The sequence below is a fragment of the Kryptolebias marmoratus genome, linkage group LG13, assembly GCF_001649575.2.
Source record: "Kryptolebias marmoratus isolate JLee-2015 linkage group LG13, ASM164957v2, whole genome shotgun sequence".
Lineage (NCBI taxonomy): Eukaryota > Metazoa > Chordata > Actinopteri > Cyprinodontiformes > Rivulidae > Kryptolebias > Kryptolebias marmoratus.
Window position 1 is genome coordinate 25,493,878 of NC_051442.1, and position 21,295 is coordinate 25,515,172.

At 39.2% G+C, this 21,295-nt stretch overlaps 1 protein-coding gene across 1 annotated transcript; it reads left to right on the top strand.

The window, feature by feature from the left end:
- Positions 1-662: 662 nt before the first annotated feature.
- On the top strand, positions 663-15,050 carry LOC108245946 (myb/SANT-like DNA-binding domain-containing protein 2). The gene is made up of 4 exons (XM_017433210.3): positions 663-1,100; positions 2,053-2,308; positions 2,395-2,458; positions 10,770-15,050. The coding sequence occupies exons 1-4, from the start codon at positions 672-674 to the stop codon at positions 11,680-11,682; spliced, it is 1,662 nt and encodes a 553-aa protein (XP_017288699.1). The 5' UTR covers positions 663-671; the 3' UTR covers positions 11,683-15,050.
- Positions 15,051-21,295: the final 6,245 nt, after the last annotated feature.

Genomic DNA, 21,295 nt, shown 5'->3' on the forward strand with positions numbered 1-21,295 from the left:
ACATCCTTCACATCTCAAACATACATTGTCAATATCTTTAGTTTACCAGAACAGCATTGTGTTTGAAAAAAAAAAATAAATTTTTATGAAGTAGAATGCATACCCATTTAAAAAGATGGACATAAGATTGACTACAATTAAATTATAACAGCAATAAACTTTCATGTTCTGGCAGAATGACATCAAACATGCTATGTTTAATTTCTTTAATTTCTTTCTTTAATTAGGTGCAGTACAGGAAGACCTGTGTAGAGGGCACCTATCAGCCAGAATTCTGATCTTAAAGTCAGAATTCTGATAGGTTGACTTTAAAGAATTATGACTTTAACCTCAGAATTCTGATTTTAATCTCAGAGATTAAAGTCAGAATTCTGAGATTATAAATCAGAATTCTGACTTTAAACTCAGAATTCTGAGATTATAAATCAGAATTCTGAGATTAAAGTCAGAATTCTTTTTTTTTTTTCGGTGTCCCTAATCCTCTTCCGTATCTACAAATCTTAAAGTTTCATTAAAATCCGTCCAGTGGTTCATAGATTATTTCGAGCAGAACTGCTCTAGTAGACGCTTCTTCTCATACATCAGTCTGATCCTTCCACGTTCCCACGGCGCCATTAGTCCCCGCCCACCTACGTCACCGTCCTCCCCCTCCCCATAGCAACAGAGACAACATGGCGGCGTCCAGTAACGCTGAACATTCTCCAGAGATAACGATCCCCCTGAAAACACCGAAAACCGAGGTGCCATCCCCTGAGTCGGAGGACCTGAGTGACAGTAACCAGTACCAGTCCACTCCCTCCACCCCGAATCGCTTCTCCCCTCTGAACGTCGGTTCGGGGACCACGGGCCGGACGGCGGCCTCCTCCTCCAACAGCTTCACCGCCTGCCGAGGGATGTCATGGACGCCGTCCGAGACGAACGCGCTGATCGCGGTGTGGGGCAACGAGCGGCTGACGGAGGCCCGGATGCAGCAGCTGGAGGTGGCCGGCACCGTGTTCTCCGGGAAGGCCCCAGGTCCGGCCATGTACGAGAGGGTGTCCCGGGCGCTGGCGGAGCTGGGGTACGAGCGGACCCCGTCCCAGTGCCGCGAGAGGATGAAGGTACGGAGGCGAGGCTGTCCGGGTCCGGGTTCGGGTCCGGGTCCGGGTCCGGGGGGACCCGCGTTTCTCCGACACGTTTACCTGCCAGGCTTCAGTGTTCCTTCGTCTGTCTGTTAGCAAAATAACTCCTGAACCACTGCATGGGGTTGAATGAAACCTGCAGAGAGTAATCTTTGGATGCACATCTACTTCTGACTAACTCCCTGAAAGATCTAAGCAACATTAGAAAGTTTAAAGTGGTAGTAGCTGATGATCATTCTACAGTGAGGATTTTTACATGAGGACAGTCCCATCCGTTTTTCTTGGCTAAAGTCTTGTAATTCTTCCAATATTTTTATAGTTTTACCCTCATGTCTCCCATCTCCACTGCAGACACAGATTACAGTCGATGACATGTAGTCCGTCAGTTCGCACACAGCACAATAATCTCTGGAACCAAAGCAGAACTTCAACATCCAAGATCCGCACTGCTCCAAGCATCAACAGGAGGAAAAGGAACGTCTTAGAACCAAACTACTTTTAGACCAGCGCTGTTAATATACTTTTAATAATAATAATACTTTAAGTCCTAACAGAACAAGCAAAGTTTCTGTTTTGAGCCGTATCTTTAACTACTGCAATCAATGCTCTCTTTATTAGCTAAATATCTCTTGAACTACAGGTCAGATGTTAATCACTGACTTTTAGAGTCAACACAATTCAAGATGTTCATCACAGCTGAGCCACCTTAGTCAACCCAAGAAATGTCTCAAACTCAGACACTTTTGTAGATATTGAACTCAAATTTAATGAGTGTGAACAAGTTCATGGAACATGTTCTGCTGTTTTCCATCTCTGAGTTCTGACCTCAGCTGGTAGTTAACACATAATTAAAGTTATACAGTAGAGCTGTGTGAGTTGTCTCACTGTAGAACCTCTGATCCAAGTTGACCCATTCTGCCGTCACTAACAGACGCTGCGGCGCTGCTACAGCCGAGTGAAGGAGCACGGGATCGGGAAGAGGAAGAGCAGCTACACCATCGAGCAGCTGGAGAAAGTGTTCGGCCAGGGAGGCTGGGACTCTCAGAGCTGTGCCCCCGTGCTGATCAACAGCAGCGGGCTGTATCAGGACATGGAGTCTGACGGCAGCACTCTGGAAGACTTCTCCCAGGAGGACTGGTGCAACCAGGTGCTGGATTCAGCCTTCCAGGAAGGAGACATGGAGACCGGTGACTTGTGTTTATTACCAAATAATAGTCACATGACACAAGCGGGCGCTTTGAACTAATACTTGTGTTTGTTTTCGTTTCTCTAGAGGACATCCAGATGCCTAAAAACAGAATTTTACAGATCCAGGCAGAACTGTCAGAACATACCCAGTAAGTTCACCCTAAAATAAATACATATATATGTTCTGTTGTCTAAAAGAGGCATATTTGATTCATTTGTTGTGAGTTTTACCTGGTTCTGGTTAAGGTTGGGCGATTGGACCAATTTATCGACCATCAACAATAGGCTGATCCATTCACCTGTCGTTTTTTAAGAGCAGTTTATTTTTTGCCTATTCTTGCTTTGGTGCTCTAGCGGAGCTGGTTCTCCTGTATCAGCATTTCTATGATCCTCTATGAGAGATCACAGACATAATCAAACAGTTGAAAACTCAGGAAGAATACTGCACCGATGTCAGCGTCATGTATAAACGCCTCCACCGCTCGCCTTATAGTCCGGAAAATACGGTACTATGGTAACCACAGTGGTGGGGAGGGAAACAGACAGTTCAAACTCTGCTAAGTGTGAAATGACAAAAATAAAATTAAACAATAAAAATGAACTGCTCCAGCAGGGAACATGTCCGCTTCCATAAAAAAATCTTTGCCGCTGTTTTTAGTCTTCTACAGAGTAATTTGGCATGACTGAATATTTCCAACAACTACAGTGTCTCAGAATCAGAACAAGAAGATGAAGAGAAACTATTCCTTCCAGAAAAAGCTTATAAATGATTTGACAAGAAACCAAACATTTTTACCTTATCAGCTTTCAGCAGGGTGCACAGGTTGTTAACAACATTACCAGCGGGGCTGAAGACACGTTCCCAAGGTGTGTGTGGCCAGTATGCACAGATATTTTTGTGCCATGTGAGATGACAGAGAAGTCTAGATGTCACCTGCGCAAATATATCACCCATCGTCATTTGTTGGACTGAGGAATATTGGTTGAAAAAATGTTACATATCGCCCAACCTTAGTTCTGCTTTTGTTTTTCTGTGTGTATTTGTCTGCCACGGTGTCTTCTTAACTTCTACCACTGGGTGTTGCCACAGCTGAAGTTTTCCTGTAATCTTGGCCAGGCATGGCCCAGTATGACCTTCTGATGGGAGAACCCTGAGCAAAAACAGTTTCACTGGATTAAAACCAGAGTTTGAAAACATGCCATATTTCTTTTAAATTTAAATAAAGAAATGCATTCACTAATACCACTGTTGCCTAAATAATAGCACATATTGTCTAACATCATTGTTTTTTAATGATATTGTAATATTTAATATATTTAGTTATTCTTATTTTATTACACAGATATGAATAAAGAGACTGAACATGCAGACAGTCACTTTATGTAACCCCTACATCACCAGTGGCCCCTGTATCGGGGCCATTGTGTTTTCAAGCATATTTCTCAAAAATAGGACTTAAAGAGGACCTATTATGCAAAATTCACTTTTTGCATGTTTCTGTACTTCCATTTGGGTATCTACTGCTTCTAGAAACAGTCCATGTTTTCTGGTGTCTGCAAAATGACCTGTGTCAAAAACTTCAGGATTATTGCGTCACAATCCCTGTTACCTAGCAACCCAAGTGCAGCTCCGCCCACTTCATTACAAGAAGACCATCACGTTTGTTCTGCTGGTTTTACTGCTGGAAAAGGAAAATGTTTTGTTGTCGGCTGTGATATAAAACATGTGCATGTTCTCCCAGTCACAGAGAACAGAGCTGAGGGGCTTCATGTTAGTTTGGATGACAATGTCCCCGCCATGTTGCCAAAGAAAGTTGTAGTTTGAACAGCTCAGCTGTCCCAGAAACACGTCTCTGTTAAAGTCACAGCAGGTTTGTCTAAACTAACATTAGAACTATGTTAATAAAAGAGAAGAAAAGTTGTGAAAAAAAATAAAACTGATCTTTACCAGGCGGCCGTCTGGAAGCGTCTGACTAAACTGACCCTGATCCCGGTGTTCTGACGTTCTGTGCTTCCTCAGATTGTCCTACCGTAGCACGGCTAGATATCTCTGTCTAACAGTCGGTGCTACCCGTCAAAACCTGCTACCATCATGGTTACAAACCGAAGACTATAGTGGTTTGTTTTAATGTTAAATATCATAATCGATAACATTCTTTGAAGTGGAAACTTAAACGTTATGCTTAGCTAAACGTTTGCTGCTTCAGTACATTTGGATCTGTTTTCAGAACAATCTGGACTATATGCAAACTGAGGCAGCAGACTCTGAGAAAATATTTTTGTCATTTTCATTGTTTTTTTCTTTGTAGGAAGCAAAGATGATTGTAACATTATAGCTCCGCCCTAACCAAATCAGAACATTTAGCATGTTTTCATTTAAGGTCCAAGGGTCCAGTCTTTTTTTCCTCCTCTCTAAAGCAAACCTCACTTCCTCCTTACTAATTCTCTGCACTTCCTGATCCAGTATCTGTCCCAGAGCTGGTCTCCTCTATCTGTCATTTTCCTCATTCATATAAAAGCAACAGTATTTGAACTATTTCACACACTTCAACTGCTAGTATTGCTATAACTGTAAATGGTTTAACAATTACTTTAAGTACCCTAAACTTCTTGAACAAAAACTACTATTAAAGTAGTTGCAAAGTGTTGCTACAGTGTTACAGGAAACTGCTGTGACAAGCACACCAATTTAAATGCTTTAAGCAGAGTATTGAGTCTGCTGTTTTACTGCAGTTGAAACAAACACATAATAATAACATTATTCAATTTATTCATAGTGTAAAATAATGAGATTAACAGCAGCTTCTTTGTTAGTTTACCTTTTTCACAACCAGCTTACTTGACACAACAGCTGAAAGCAGCAAATGTCGGAAAAATATTACAACTTACATACAAAAACTTACAAAAGCACAATAAAAAATACTTCCAATACACTCCACAGAGATCAATTTCACTTGTCTGAATCTTTTATGTACAGATATGCATCTTTAAATGGTTTACAAGAAATAATAAAAATCTGGTTATTTCCATGCAGAAAGAGGTGTTGTTCAGCTTGCAGGGCACCACAGCTGCTTCCACCCACCTCCATCATCATTTACAGCGTCCACAGCTTTCTTCTACCTGACAGAATATCAAAATCTTATTTTATTTCCATAGTTTAAAAATAGAATATGCTAAGTATTAATAATGAAGACATCATGGTGACACAAAGTTATGCTACACTAGACACACAGCTTGGGTCATATGTAGCATCCAACTTTACTCATGCTGTTTTAGTTTGTATTCAGGGCGGTTTACTGAAAAGGTATGAAAATATTAAAAAGTAAAATAACTATATGGACAAAATATCCCGCTGAAGACCAGATTTGTAGTGATTAACAGTATTTGCAGTGATATAGTGACGCTAAACAACGAGACTAATTTCTTGTTTACAGTACGGGAACAATATTGCAATCAGCAAAAAAGCCATTTATATTAATATGTTTGAGTAACATTGCAGCTTAATTAAATAAAACTTACCGTAACCTTCGGAGAAATGAAACAAAACTTCTACAGGTAGCACATATGGATAAGTAAACGACCTGTGACGTAACATCGGTTTGACGGGCAGCACAGAAAGTCAGAACACCGGCCTTGTTGTCTTTCCTTTCTTTTCTTTTTTGTGTATTAATAACAAATGTGGGTCAGATCCGCAGCGTTTAATCCTTCACAGAGTTTTTATGTTTTTAATGTAGTGCATTAGTGGAGTGTTGGGTGTTGGAGGGGGCGTGGCCAACAGCAGCTAATTTGCATAATAGTGACGTCACCCTAAAACCACTCATTCTGAAATGAGCTAAAACAGGCAGAACTGATCAGGAGAAATCTGAGAATGATTTTGTGTATTAAATGTAATGAATTTGATTGTCCAAGGAAGCATAATAGGTCATCTTTAAGATCTGTGTGTCAGGTAGGAAGATTTTAGCTTTGATTACAATATTAAAGATGAAGGCTAAATCTTTAGTTTAATCACAAGCCATTAGATTATTTTTTTAAACTTACTACCAGAATGTCAGCAGGCTGTTTTTAAAAAGTGCTTTTTCTTGTTGAGGACATTAGGAACATAATTCACCACGAGCAGCTTGTTTGTTGATGTGCTGAAGTCTTTCAGAGACTGTTTTATGTTTGGCTGATGATTGTTTGCTGTTGAAACAAGGTGAAAAAAGCAGTCATCTTTGTTTCTTAGCAGCTCCACAACATACACACAAGTGGCAAAAACTACAGCAGCAAATCAATTTGTTTACAAGCCCAATTCTGACAAAGTGGTGTAAAATATGAATAAAAACAGAATGCAATGATTTATAAATCTTACAAACCCATATTTTATTCACATAGTAAACATATCAAATATTTCAAACTAATAACATTTTAGGAAAAACGAAGATATTTTTGAATTTGATGACAGCAAAGCAGCGGCTGCTTCTCCCACAGGGCTGATGCTGCGGTCAGCTTCATACATTTATTAATCACACAGAATCAGCTGCACAATAACAACACATGGCCTGCCTGGGGTCTTCGGTGCAGTTAGTTATAGTTAGCTGTATGAAGAACAGATCAGTGAGTTAATAAGTTAACAGAAGAAGAATCATACTCCCAGTTTAGTAAAATGATTCACGAGTTTTGAACAATTCGTTCAGGACTCACTCATCAATATGTCCCACTGTGAAGCATCTCCTCTTCTTCTAACAACTGTTAAACATCCAGGAACGGAGGAGAGGCTTGTGGCCAGTATTGGGCCTATCTCTCGTCCCTCTTCTCTTTGGTATGGAGGATGTGCTGTAGTTTCCAAAGGAAATTTCAAACGTTGACTCGTCTGACAACGTATCAGTTTTCCACGTTGCCTCAGTCCATTTGACAGGAGCTTCGGCTCAGAGAAGACAGCAGCAGTGTTTCTGGATGGTGTTCACATCTGACTTGTTTGCATGATAGAGCTTTAAGCAGTATTTGTAGATGGTGAACTGTGTTCCTGAGTCCATGCAGTTTTAATGCAGTGGCCCCTGAGGGCCTGAAGATCACAGGGGCCAGAACTGACTTTCAGCCTTGACCTTTGACCTCAGAGCTTTATTCAGATTCTGGAAATCAGATGATATTCTGATGATGGGATAGTCAAAGTCTTCCCAATATTCCCATGAGGAACATTACTCTGAAACTGTTCCACTCTTTTAGATGCAGTTTTTTGCAGATTGGTGAACCTCTGCCCATCTTTACTTCTGTGATTCATCCTCTATAAAACATTCTTTATACCCAGCCCTTACTGACCTACAGCTGGTATTCATACCACCTGATCTTAGTCTTTTGATTTTTTTGTCTCTGTCTCAACCTTTGTGAGATGTGAGCTTCTTTTTTATGGTACAATCTCTTAATTTAAAACTTGGATATGTTTACTTTAGTCCATTGTCAATAAAATATGACTTTTTTACAAATCATTTCATTCTGTTTTTATGTACATTATACATAAAAACAGAATGAAACTTTGTTGGAATTGCGGTTGTATAATTGTGGTTTTTGTGCAGAATATTACTTTGTCCCAGTTGTTCTGCTCTTTGTAAAGTAATGCTAATAGCCTGACAAGCTGTAGCATAAATATTAGCAGGGAGAATATTCATTTCCTGACTCGCTAACCACACAAATTTTATCATTTCTTTTTCATTTTCTGTGGAAAAAGATGGGATATCTGTTGCCATTTTTGTGCAGTAAGCTGTCACTTTTTTCTCCCTCCTGTAGGTCGAGACTGTGTCTTCTGAAAACAGTCTGGTCTGATAATTAAATCAGAGAAACAGATGCCTCCCACACCCACCTGAAACAGGAGTATTCTTTATTTTAACAACATGAAATAAAACAGCTTTTTGGATTATACTTCCAACTTGATTTGAAGTAATAGTTCTACGATAATACTCTAAATGAACAAAGTTAAATGAGGGGAAAAAAAGAAATGGTGGGTGCATATACATATCCCCCTTTTTCTTTAAAGCCCCCAACCATTACCTTCAGAAGCAGCAGAACAGCCTCTGCATCTGTTAGCAACATTACCTAAAAACTAATAAACACATTTTGATGGTGTTGGTTTACATTGTTGCTATTTTAAGCAATAAAATATATATATAATATATGTAGATGTGAGCCACCCAATGGAAAAACTCTGAACCTGTGCTGGGTGAGCCCATGGAAAAGCACCGTAATGTAGATAGACACAAAAAATATGCGTACCATGTCTCCCCTCCATCTTTAGAACATGTTCATGCAGAGGAATTATTTCTGTCCCAATGACACTATCAGAGCTGCTTGCCGTTCCAATCACTGCCAATATGATGAATCTACTGACAAAGGTAGGCGGTGACATGTCCTGCCCCAAAATTGCAAATAAAACTGAGTATGAATGACCAAAAACCATTTTAGATTCCATTAAAAATTGTCCAAGTAGCACACACAACAAAACAATACACCGCAAGCTAGGTAATTAAGTCATTTACATTATTTGTTATAATGATGATCTTTTTCTCCTGCTGACAAGTTAAATGCTCCTCCCTGACCTGCAGTCAGCTGCTCAGCATCTGCTCCTCTGATAAACTTAACCTTCAGAGTTTCTAAACACTACGCTAAGTGTACTTCATTCTTGCTTACACCTCGTTTTTTAAACTTAAAAAGAAAAAAAACAAAATACGATTTATCCAGAGAGAAAATCTGGATCTTTAAAAATTTTACAAAAAATAATGTATGAAATGTATTTGTTAATTTTATCTAATAAGAAAATAGTCAAATAGTTTTAATAAGTTTTTTCACATAATTCGGCCCAATAATCATGGTAACTGGGTCATCTAATTATATAACAGTATATTAGTCACTGAAATGTTTAATCTTAATGTTCATTTTTACATTGCAGGTGTAATTGACTGTTTTGTGTTCCTGAAAATCACCTGAGTGGTTTACAATAATCCGACGTGCTCATTTTGATCAAATCCAAAGGAGCTGGGCTCTTCTGTGCTCATCTGCTTCAGTCCTTGCCCCTTCTTCCTTCCATTTTTCCTGGCGTTTGGCTTACCTTAGTGTTAAACTGTATGCTTTTATAGAGATTTGTTTATTGTATTTGTAAAAGAAAGCTAAAACAATTTACAACTACAAGAATTTCAGTTTACAAAACTGTTAACAGTAAGTCCAGCTAAAGAGTGTCTCTTAGATTCTAACGTTAAAAAACAACTCCAGTTCTCATTAGCTGATCATTCCAGGTGACACTTTAACCCACCTGAGGGACCTTCTGGATGAGCTGTCCACCTCAGCTGATCCTCGGCTGATCCTCAGCTGATCCTCGGCTGATCCTCGGCTGACTCTCAGCTTCATGCTGTCTTCAGGGGCAGTCAACAGTCTGCCATGAGATCATAAAGGATGATTTTTGTAGTATTTCTCCTAGGATATCATTTAACGATAACATAGCTTGAGTATTATCTAAAACATTTTAGAATAATCACTTGATACCATATTTCAGAATTTTGTTTCCAAATCCTTTGTGTTAATTCATTTTTGTTCTGTTGATTTAATGTTTTGTTTGTTTGTTAATTTATTTTAATTTTTTGTAATAAATTTCTAAAGGCATTTTTTATTTCAATTTTCAGAGGTATAAAAATGATTCCCAGTAACTGAAGGGATTCAGTCTCCAGTTGTGGAGATTTGATAAATAATAAAAGTAATTAAATGAAAATAATTTAATGATTATTTCTAAAAAATAGTCAAATCTGTTTGGTTTCCAAACCCCTGGTGCCCTGAAAATAGGAGCTTAAGCAAGTAAGTAAGAAGTTACACTCCTCCTTATGTTCTGCTACACAGTGGTAGTTAATTAGTTACATATATTATAATATATATATTACCTTCTAATAATCTAACACTTGTAGCTTGTTGCAAATGGTTGTTTCAAAACAGTGTTACCTTGAAAAGAGCGACGGGTGTTTTTCCTCTGATATGTAAGCCTTGACTGACTGGCTTATCCATTTGATAAAATATACAACTAACTTCCAATGTCTTTTGTGAACAATAATACTGTTTATGTCTATCATACCCAGCTGAGTGACAGCTAACAAGTCTAATAATAGAAGGTCCAGATTAAAAACAGGGACAGTACACAAAAGAAAGGAGTGCTTTTGACACTGACGTTTTGAACACTTTGACATAATCTACCTTGAAACTGGTCCACACCAGGAAACTCCAACTTTTTTTCTAATCCTATTTTCCTTTCATTCTTTTTTTCATCTCAACAGTCATGAACATGTAAACTATATCAACGTTTTTTGTCCATGGCCCAAACTTACAAATGTAAATATTACCCAAGTTTACAGCCTTGCTCAGCTGTTCTGTTGCGTCCAGGAAGGAGTTGGGATGATTTTCATACCCAGACTCATTCTGAGCTGTGTTGCTTTGTTTATTCTTATGTTGCAGAAAAAGGGACATTATGCAGACAGTGATTCGGATCCTGGAGTCGGTGCAGCTGAATTGGGAGCACTTCCAGACATGGACCGAGTTCTCCCGGCTGCACCTGTCCAACAAGCTGGCTATCTTTGGTGTGGGCTATAACACCCGCTGGTGTGAGAACGTGCGTTACCACTACGCAGAAATCAGTTCCCAGGTGCCGCTGGGAAAGCGGCTACGTGAGTTCTTCAACCCAGAAAAGCCAGAGGGCCGGGTCATCATGACCAAAGTTCAGAAGATGAACTGGAAGAATGTTTACTACAAGTTCCTGGACATCACAATCAGTGAGGCCCGCTGCCTGGAGCTTCACATGGAGGTCGACTGGATCCCTGTGTTGCAGTCCCAGCTGACAGGCAGCAGCAAAGTCTCATCCCACTACCTCCTCCCTGGGGACATCCCCAGGACTCATGGACTGTATGCTATTGGTTATGAAGCCCTGTTAGCCTGTAACACCACCACTCAGACCTCTCCGCAGGTTGAACCAGAAGAGGGCAGCTTACCTCAGAGCGAGTCAGAAAACGGGTCAGAACAGTCCGATGGAGAGACCAGACAGAGTGACGGCACTGGGCCAAAGGTCACTTACTGCTACCTGGGCATAGCTGAGGACAGGACCATACAGCAGGGTCTCTTCCAGCACTTTCAGGGATGTGGGAAACACTATGTCCACAGTAAGCCTTCCAATGTGACACGTTTCCTGCAGGAGAACTGTCGTGGAGCCGGAACAAGTCAAGATGGTGAGAGCAGCCAAAACTCGCAACGTTTTGCTATTTACATCAAATTCATCGAGGTGGAACTGGACTTCCTCTCTGCAGGCTCCCTGGTGGAGTGCCTCGAAACTGCTGTTGGTTATTCCTTAAAATTCAACAACAAAGAAGCATCGTAACTACTGTATGGTGTTTTAGTTTTAACTGAACATGTGTTAAAGCCAAACAGCTTCAAGAAAGGGGACCACTTTGTCTGTTCTCATGGGTCTGGACCTGGACCTTCACTTCATGATTGTTCCTACATTACTAGTGAATCTATTGTCACAAAAAATCTGTTTTACTATGGTATACCTATTACCACTTAGGTCTTCTCACTATAAAAAGTCAAGAACATGAATTAGGGTTGGGCGGAAGGCTGTAAGTTTTGGATTTGGCCATTCTCAGTCCAACAACTAACAACTGGTGACAAAGTCATGCAGGTGTTTTTAGTTTGTATCATTTTTTGTTCTTTAAGGAGGGATAAACTGGGCAATCCCTGGTCAATATACCAGATCTTTGCCACCAGCTCTGGTATGATATGAAGAACTTCAGACAGCTTTGTCACTCTTAGAAAGGATATGAGGTCAGTTTCTAAAGTGATGCATTTAGTGTCACAGAACACCATATTTTTGAAACTTAGGTCATTTTTTTTCTGATGAGCAACGAAGCGTGACTGCAAGAGAGAAGGACAGTTATTGTCTGTTCAGTTAGAAATCTTAGCCGACCATTGCTTTATTGTTTTGGACAAAACTGAAGAATGACATAAGCAAGCAGTGCTTGAGAAAATGGAGGTTTTATCCCATCAAGCCTCTTCATTAGTGGTGCATGAAATCCCAGACAAGACTTCCACAGAGTGCAGGAGGAAACAACTTTTTTACTTATAAAGGTAATACAATTAAAATAAGTGTACCGGTTTTATTTATTGAGGAGTGTACAGTGGCTATAGAAAGTATTCACTCCTTTTACTGGTTTTATAAATCAGGCATGGTTAATATAAATTGCCCTTTTTAACAGTAAATAAATTTAAAAAACTCTTTTCAGTGACAAAGTTCAATTCAGTTTATTTTATAGCACCGAGTCACAACAGAAGTCGTCTCAGGGCTCTGTACAAAAACATTCACATGCTTATAAAAGCCAATTAGTAAGTTCTCTTTCTAAAGAAGCCAGTAGATTGCGTTAAATCCTCACTTCGTTTCAGTCTCCCATCCTGAGCAGCAAATAGGCAGCAGTGGAAAGGAAAAACTCCATTTTAACTGGAAAATCTTCCAGCAGAACCAGAACCAGGACCAGCAGCCATCTGCTTCGACCGGCCGGGGTTAGAGGACAGGAAAGAGACACAGACAAACACAGAATGACTGCTCCAGGCGTAGCTTTTATGGGAAGAAAGACAAAGAAAAACATGTTAATGATGAAAATAATTAGAAATGCATACATGGTGAGTAGAAGAGTAGAACTAGTAAAGACAGCAGCAGAGGGAGTTAAATTAAGACAGATAATTTAAAGGAGGTGAATATTTATGCAGTCCATTATTTAACATTACTTTCAGTCATCAGGCTCCTCTTTTTTTATATTTTTCATTTTTCTTGCCAGTTTATATTGATCATGACTGAAGCATAGCTGATATGATGTGTTACAGAGTATTAAATCCACCTGCTGATCTGTGAGAATTTCAAATTTAGAGCCATTAAGTCATTTTAGGCAACATGGGAGGGACATTTGTTATTTATTTAATTTATTTAATTGTTTAGTTTCACAGCTGCCCATATTATGATAAACCAACAAGTTTTCATAAAACAAATATTTATCTTGCTGGTGTAGATTCTCAGTAAACCAGGACATGGCAAATAATAATAAAAAAAGACATAGCAACTGGACCTGTATTTTGAAACTGAAGATGTTTAGCTTTCCATCCAGGGAGCTTTATCTCTTCAAATCTGGAGAGTGTGGAGTTTCAAACTTTAAACTGCATGAGTACAACATCAGAAGCAAGAAACGGGAAAAAGAAGTTACAGCACATCTATGTCTTTATCCCAAATCATCAGGCCAGAACAGGAAGATGCTATTGACACAAATATTCAGGACCAGTGGATTGAAAAAAATGTTAACACAGGCAGAGAAGGCGACGGACTCATCTTTGCTATCTCCACAAGAAATACCTGATGTAAAACTAATCGCTGCCACTCAGTCTGCTTTTAGGAACAAGCTGACAGAAACCGAGTCAGAACAACTGAGAATGAATGTAACGACCTTCTCAAGTGCCAAGCCTCTTTTAAATGTTACACCACAGGACAGAAATGCTACAACATCTCTCAACCAAGACCAAAACATTACTATTTTGCCAGCTGACAAAGGAAGATGCACAGTGGTCCTCAACACTTCTGAATACCAGGAAAAAAGAACTACATTACTGAGTGACAGCACCAAATATAAAACCTTGAAGAGGGACCCAACAAGCACTGCCAAAGGGAAGCTCACAGACTACATGCTACAACTGGAAAAGGACAAAATAATCAGTGAAGGGAAGCCACTCTCTGCCTACATGGACTTCCCAAAATACACCAAGAAGGAACATCACTCAAACCCATTGTTATCAGAATAAACTTAGTGACATATAATGTTGCAAATCTTGCCTGTATTTTAGCTCCTCTTGTTGGAAACACACCACATCACATAGAAAACAAAGTTCAACATTTGAAGCTAGCTCCAGGAGAAACCCTTGTATCATTTGATGACACTTCACTTGTCACTTGTATAGCCACATCAGAAGCAGTGGAAAATGTCAGAAAAAGACTTCAGCAAGTTAATGATATAAGCAATACAACCAATGTCACCTTGGACCAAATCTGTACTCTACTGGACCTCTGTCTTTTTACCCCTTATTAAAAAAACTCTGACAGTTTTTACAGATAAAAGGATGGTTGTGCTATGGGATTTCCAGTGTCACTCATTGTGATCAATCTTGACATGGAAAATGGTAACAGCATCGACCACTGGTTCAAATAAGAGGAAAATATATGGGTCAAACCCCTAGCTAAGGAATTATAAACTTTCACAAGACACATCACCTCTGTTGACAGCATCATTTTCACCAGAGATGATGCTAACATCATGCTAACAGGAAGCTGCCTTTTTTGGACTGTTTGGTGCACACAGAAAGAGATGGAGGCTTCACAATTTTCGTTTACAGGAAACCAACCCACACAGACCAGTACCTTGTGTTTGACTCTTACCACCCACTGGAACACAAACGTTTCGTTATATGAACTCAATGCCATTGGGCCGAACATGTTCACATGAATATAAAAGGAAAGGAAAAGGAACAAAAACACATCATAAAAGCTCTCCAAACCGGTGGATATCCTAACTGGACTTTTGTTAAGTCATCGAGACAAAAAAATACACCACTGAACAGAATAAAGAGAAGAACAAATGCAAAAACATTGTTATCCCTGATGTTGCTGGAGTATCTGAGAAACTCAGAAGGATTTTCTCCAAACACAACAACCCAGTACATTTCAAACCCAACAAGACTCTCAGGCAGAGGCTGGTCCACTCTAAGGACAAAACACCCAAACCCAAACTGAGCGGAGTTGTGTCTGCAGTTCAGTGCAGCGAAGAATGTTCAGACCTTTATATTGGAGAGACCAAACAACCTCTCCACAGACGCATGGCTCAAAACAGGAGAGCCACCTCTTCGGGACAGGACTCAGCTGTTCACCTACACCTCAAGGATAAGGGACACTCCTTTCAGGATCAAAATGTCCATATTTTTGGACTGAGAAGACAGATGGTTCGAGGGGGGGTAAAGGAAGCCATTTATGTCAATCAAGACAGACCAACTTTAAAAGGGGGGGGGGGGTTCTCAGATTTCAGGTTCAAACACTTATAATGGAGCGTTAAGCCTGATACCCAGTCAGTTTCCCTCTAATTCACACCTTCATGCATGTGACCCGAACATCAGCCAGACAAACAAGTGAGATCAATATGGATGTGAATTTATCTTGTCTAAACAGAGCATCTCATGTAGTTTAGCGCTTGGAACTCCACACTCTCCAGTTTTAAATTTAAAAATCACCCCTGACAGGAAGCTAAATGTTTTTTTATTAGCATTTTGTTTTTCAAGATTTCCACATAAAGAATATTAATGTTTCTTTCGTTCAATAGTTGTTATAGATGTTTTTTGTAACAATTAACAACCAACAACATACAAACACCCCCAACCGCAGCACCTACCCCTAACAAATCTGTGAAAGCTGAGCAAGAAAGAAAGGAACCCAGTGAGTGCAGTAGTTGATAGTTTACAATACAGATGGTCAACCAGAGCAGGTAAATGAGTAAATTAAAAAAAATTAAATGCTGTCAAAAAAATTTTTTAACTAGAAGCACTCAGAGTGCACAAACCTCTGCCATGGCCATAGCGCCAATAAAAAAATAGTGCAATCCAAATCATAATCTGGATAACCATCAGAATTTAATCAATTGGTTCTTTTTTGTGACAACCCCAACATTTTCTGAAAATTTTGTCTGAATCTGTTTATTATCAGTTTTTTATGTAATATTTCTAACAGACAGACAAACAAAGAAACACAACCTTAGCAGAGGTAACAAAATTATAGCCTGCTGGGGCATAAGAGAGGGTTTTAACAAAAGAGTCACCTGTGCCTTAACCTTTGACCCTAGGAGCTTGAAATCCCTCGGCATCGTCTTTGACCCATGAGGTGTCCAGCTGTGCAGTTTGACATTCCTATATTACATGCTTGCAGAGTTAGAGAACAGGATCACCTGTGAGCTTGACCTTTGACCTTGACATTTGATTGGATCACTACCAAAATTGAATCACTTGTTTCTTGTACCATGTGTCACGTTTTATGAACATCCGTTCATAACTTTTTGAGTAATCTTATGCACAGACAAACAAACAAACAGACACTATGGAAAACATAACCTCCTTAGCAGCGGTAATAAGTATTAAAATATCTCTAAGAACTATTAAATGTGTATACATCACACAGACATTACATACATGCTAACACACATAACTGTGGTGTTTAGAATGATCTGGCATCCTGAGGACAGAAAGGGATTCGGATTAAATGATACAGCCTTACTGTCCGAAGCTTGAATAAAGTGAGCTCCAGTGGTAGCTGGTGGTTATGTTGGGTGGGTAGGCTAACATGTATGTTTTAAAATCTTATTTATTACATTTCACCAGTAGAAGTACCTCATCTAAGATATGATAAACAAGCTTTAAAAACAGCTTTAGGTCCCTGTCTCATTACAGTGCCATAACCAACAAGAGTTACTAAACAATCCTCAGTTTTGACACACAAAGTCGAAAATGTTAAACTCTGGGCTTCACTGCAATATGTGGAGCTAATAAATGTTAACTGTAATTTCCACAACTGATTTGCAACACATTGCACCAAATGTCTTGACACAATCAAATCAAAACAGGCCAGTTATAACAGACAGATAATGCTGAAAAGCTCAACAAAACATGATGTGTTTTGAGAAGTGCATACTATATTTAAAAAGAAGCTCACGCCAATGACTTCTGAAGTCCTGCCTAGTAAACATCTCAGTCAGTGTTAAAAAAAACTTAGTAAAAGAAATCTGAACATTGTTCGCAGCCTCTAAAGTTCCCGCCACTCAACTCCAGAACAAGTGGCAGATAATGGATGGATAGACTGAAGGGAATCTGTCTGGACCTGGGTTCATACCGCTTTGTAAAGATTTGACTGCAGTTTCCTGCACTATTGCTATGATAGGACAGTCCTGTTCCATGGGCAGATTCTGATCCAGAACAGGAGTGGTAATGCCACTTAAAAAGGAGATCAGATCTGCAGAAACAATCAGAGAGCAATCAGATGAGTGCAGCTGCTTGGAAAATTCTACTAAAGTTTTATATTTTCTAATACTGTATATCTGATGTTACTCCTACACCAGTTTCAACGAGGTGTGATGCAGATATTTGTAGCAGCTGATAAGCCAGCAATTTATTTATTTCCTATCTCCTTGTTTATAATATTTGGATCTCGAATTGAGTAAAAGTTAAGTATTTGGCTGTTTTCTAGTAGTGTATAAAGAATCTAAAAACAATGTGCTCAGACAGCATGACGTGTGTCTCTCTTCTAGATTTTATAAAATGATCTCCCCCGTTATAGAAGCCTTCATTGCTTTTCACAGCATGGAGTCTGTGATAAATGTTCATGTAGACTAAAGCATGGTCCAAAACTTCAATAGAGTTAAATTTAAAGTCTAAAATTGAGCAAAACATGTTAAAAAAACAGTTATAACAGAAAGATAATGCTGAAAAGCTCAATAAAACTTGATGTGTTTTGAGAAATGCCTACAATTAAAAAAAAATCAATGCAAGTGTAGGTATAGTGAATCTGTAAGAAACAAAGAGTTGTCTTTTATCTGGATTTAAAAAGTACCATGAGTCTACAACATTGACCTTTTTCATTCAAAGCTTCAATCACTTTAGCTGACTTTGACTGAAGAGAAGTGAAAGAGGAGTGATCCACCCAGCAGTTAAAATCCCCTCCTGTAATCAAATCATAGTCATTTTGGGCAGAACTGAGAAAACTTATACATTCACAAGAGCCAGTTTTACTTGATAAATGTGCCCCAGTACAATTCTAAACCTGCCAGTCAAATCAGAATATCTGTATGTATAAGAATGGCCACCCTGTGTCTGGCCACAGTCGGTGTCAAATCTGGGAAAACATAGACCGTTTTCCAGTTGTGTAGTGGGAGAAAAGCCTCTCTGGCACAGTGCTAAATTGTATTGCTAGTTTGAAACTGTCACCATAATGACCATTGGTTGTGGCAGATTGTCATTCCTTAGTTTAGCATGTAGGATGCAGTGGGCCTTGTCCAGACCGGGTTTTACCTTAATCCCCAACAAGTTCTTAAAAAATTCAGCCATAAACTCTGTAGGTTCTGAGCCTTCTGGCAGACCTATGAGTCAAATATCCCACCTAGAGTGTGCCTCCAAGTCTTCAAATGTCCTGCTCCTTTCCCTTATAACAGAGAGCTTTGCCATATTAGCTTGATGGTTAGCTGAACGCTGAATTTATCTATGTTCTCAAGGTCAGAAATAGTTCCATTTGCCAAGTGACTTTTTCTTCCAGTGATTTTAGAGCAGCTACCACTTCCTTCTTTACCATTTCTGATATTATCAACTCAGTAATTTCAACTCTTAGATCATGTGTCATTACATTTATCCAGATGTGACTCTGAGGACATAGAGGTTCTGATAAGTCTTCGAACATGTAGCTGCAGCAAGGGATCAGCAGACTAAGTTGTCCTCTGTTTCTTTCGGCTATTCCCTTTTTAAGGGTCGCCACAGTGAGTTATCCTCCCCTATCTAACTCTGTCTTCTGCATCCTCTGTCCTCACTCCAACTTTGTCCATGTTTTCTCTAACTGCATCCATATATTTCCTCTTTGTCTTTTTCCTGGCAGCTGAATCTCTAACATCCTTCTGTATATACCCACTGTCCCTCCTCTGCACGTCCAAACCATCTCAGTCTGTCCTCTCTAACTTTATCTCCCAGTCATTCCACCTGTGCTGTACCTTGTAGCCTCACTGTTCCACCTCCCTCCCTCTCATTCACACACATGTACTGTCTTGCTATGGCTGACTTTCATCCCTTGTCTTTTAAGTGCATACCTCCACCTCTCCCAGCTCTCTTCCACCTGTTCCCTGTTCTCATCACAGATCATGATGTCATCTGCAAACATCATAGTCCACAGGGATTCCTGTCTGTCCTCATCTGTTAGTCTGTCCATCACCAGAGCAAACAAGAAGGGGCTCAGAGCCGATCCTTGATGCAGACTTTAAGTGGTAAAATATATTAAAATCCCATTTCTGCAGAATGATCAGGAAGCATGTTTTACCACATGCAGAAAGCCCTGTGAAATGTTTTCAACTATAAAACAGAAGTCCAGTTGCATTTTTTTGTTTGTTTGTTTGTTTTCTCTTTTTGGGATTTTTAAAATTATTATTTTTAACTACATCTTATTGTTTGTCATTTTTTTATTTTGATAAGATTAATTTTCCACCCAAATAGTTACTAATTTAAACAGTACACATATCATTGCTGGTGTTCTGCAGCCGCTCAGTATCCTGTCAACTGTCGGTGTCACGTGTTGGACTGCAGGCTGCACCAACACCTGAAGGAAAGTTTGAATCTTTGCTGGAAAAAGATGAGGTGGACTGCACGCTATCAGTGTATTACAGTGTGTCCAGATATTGATTTTTTTACAAGTCAAAACTCTTGAAAGAAAAAATTGAATTAGCAGAATCAGAAATAGATGTATTTGGTCAAGTATGTATGTGTCACATACAAAGAATTTGACTTTGGTCTAACTTGCTCTTGTGCTTCTAAGCTGTTATCACACATGACCATATTGCATGATTACAAAAATCCTAACAGATTATTGAAGTAGAAAATTTCGTCATAAAAAACAAACAAAAAAACTGTCTTCGATGGTTGATATATTCGTTCAGTCGTCCAACCCTAACATGTTGAGCTGTTGTTCAGATTTCAACATTTTTAGGTTTTAATAAAATTCTCAAACCTTTGCTGAGTTAAGCAAAAAAGTTTATTTATTTATCCAGATTTCATATCATCTTATTAGACATTCAATGAGTTCTAAAAACATGTTGCTGATATATTCTGGAGAAACTGGAGAAGTAAATATTTATTTTTGTCTGTTGTGCACTACAAAGGTTCTGCTGCTCTTTTTTTGAAGAATTTTGCCTCATGTTGGCAGGTGGAGGTGGCAAGGTAAAAAGTGCAGTATTCTGTCTACTACCTCAGTAGGATGTAGCAACATGAGGGGACTATAATGTGTATTTATTTCAAGACAGCCTTTGACTTTTAAAGCCTGACCTGTTATCACAATGTGACAAATAGTACAGGCTGTTTTGGGTTTTGCACATGTGACCACTTGCAGCAGAGAGATGCTTCAACACAAGGCACACAGATGGCTTCTGTCACTGGTTGTTCATTAGAGAAAACTTGTTGCTTTTGTGGCTCAATGAAAGGAAAATGTTTCACCCATGTAAGATGAGAAGAGATATTTAAATGAAAAGCCTAGAATTCTTTGAAGGAAACCTGCAGCCTTTCCCGCCAGAGTTATGGACTAAAATCCACATATGTTGAAAAACACCAAAGGTCAAACCTTGATAACAACTGTATGTGTGATGTGTTAACACTCAGAGCATGTGTTGTGTATGGCTCTCAGCTACTACCACAAATGTGAACAACCATGCAAACAAAATGGATCTCAGCAACAAGTCGAAATTAGCATTAATACCTGCAGTTTGAACAACAGGTCTTAATGCTTAAAAGGTGGTGGGCAATATGCATTTCTTCAAGGAATGCTAGACTTTGAACTTATTAAATTATTGGGTGTATTTTATCTTTAAGGTACAACTGGGGGCCTAAAGGTTGAAGCATCTCTCGCTGCAACCAATGAGGTGTTTGTGTGATCAAGATCACAAACTGTATTTAGGAGTAACCTTTGTCTCTTACTCAATAATATATCCACTGCAGAAAAGACTGGCTGTGTCAGTAATATTATGTTCGATCACCAAAATGAAATGAAGACACTAACACACTGATTTTTCTGTCAGGTCAAGACTTTGAGAGATTGAGTTTATGGCCAGTAATCAAAATAAGACCTTTGTTAACAAGATTCCTGAGGTTATGTGCAATGTGCCACAATAAGACTGTGTAGA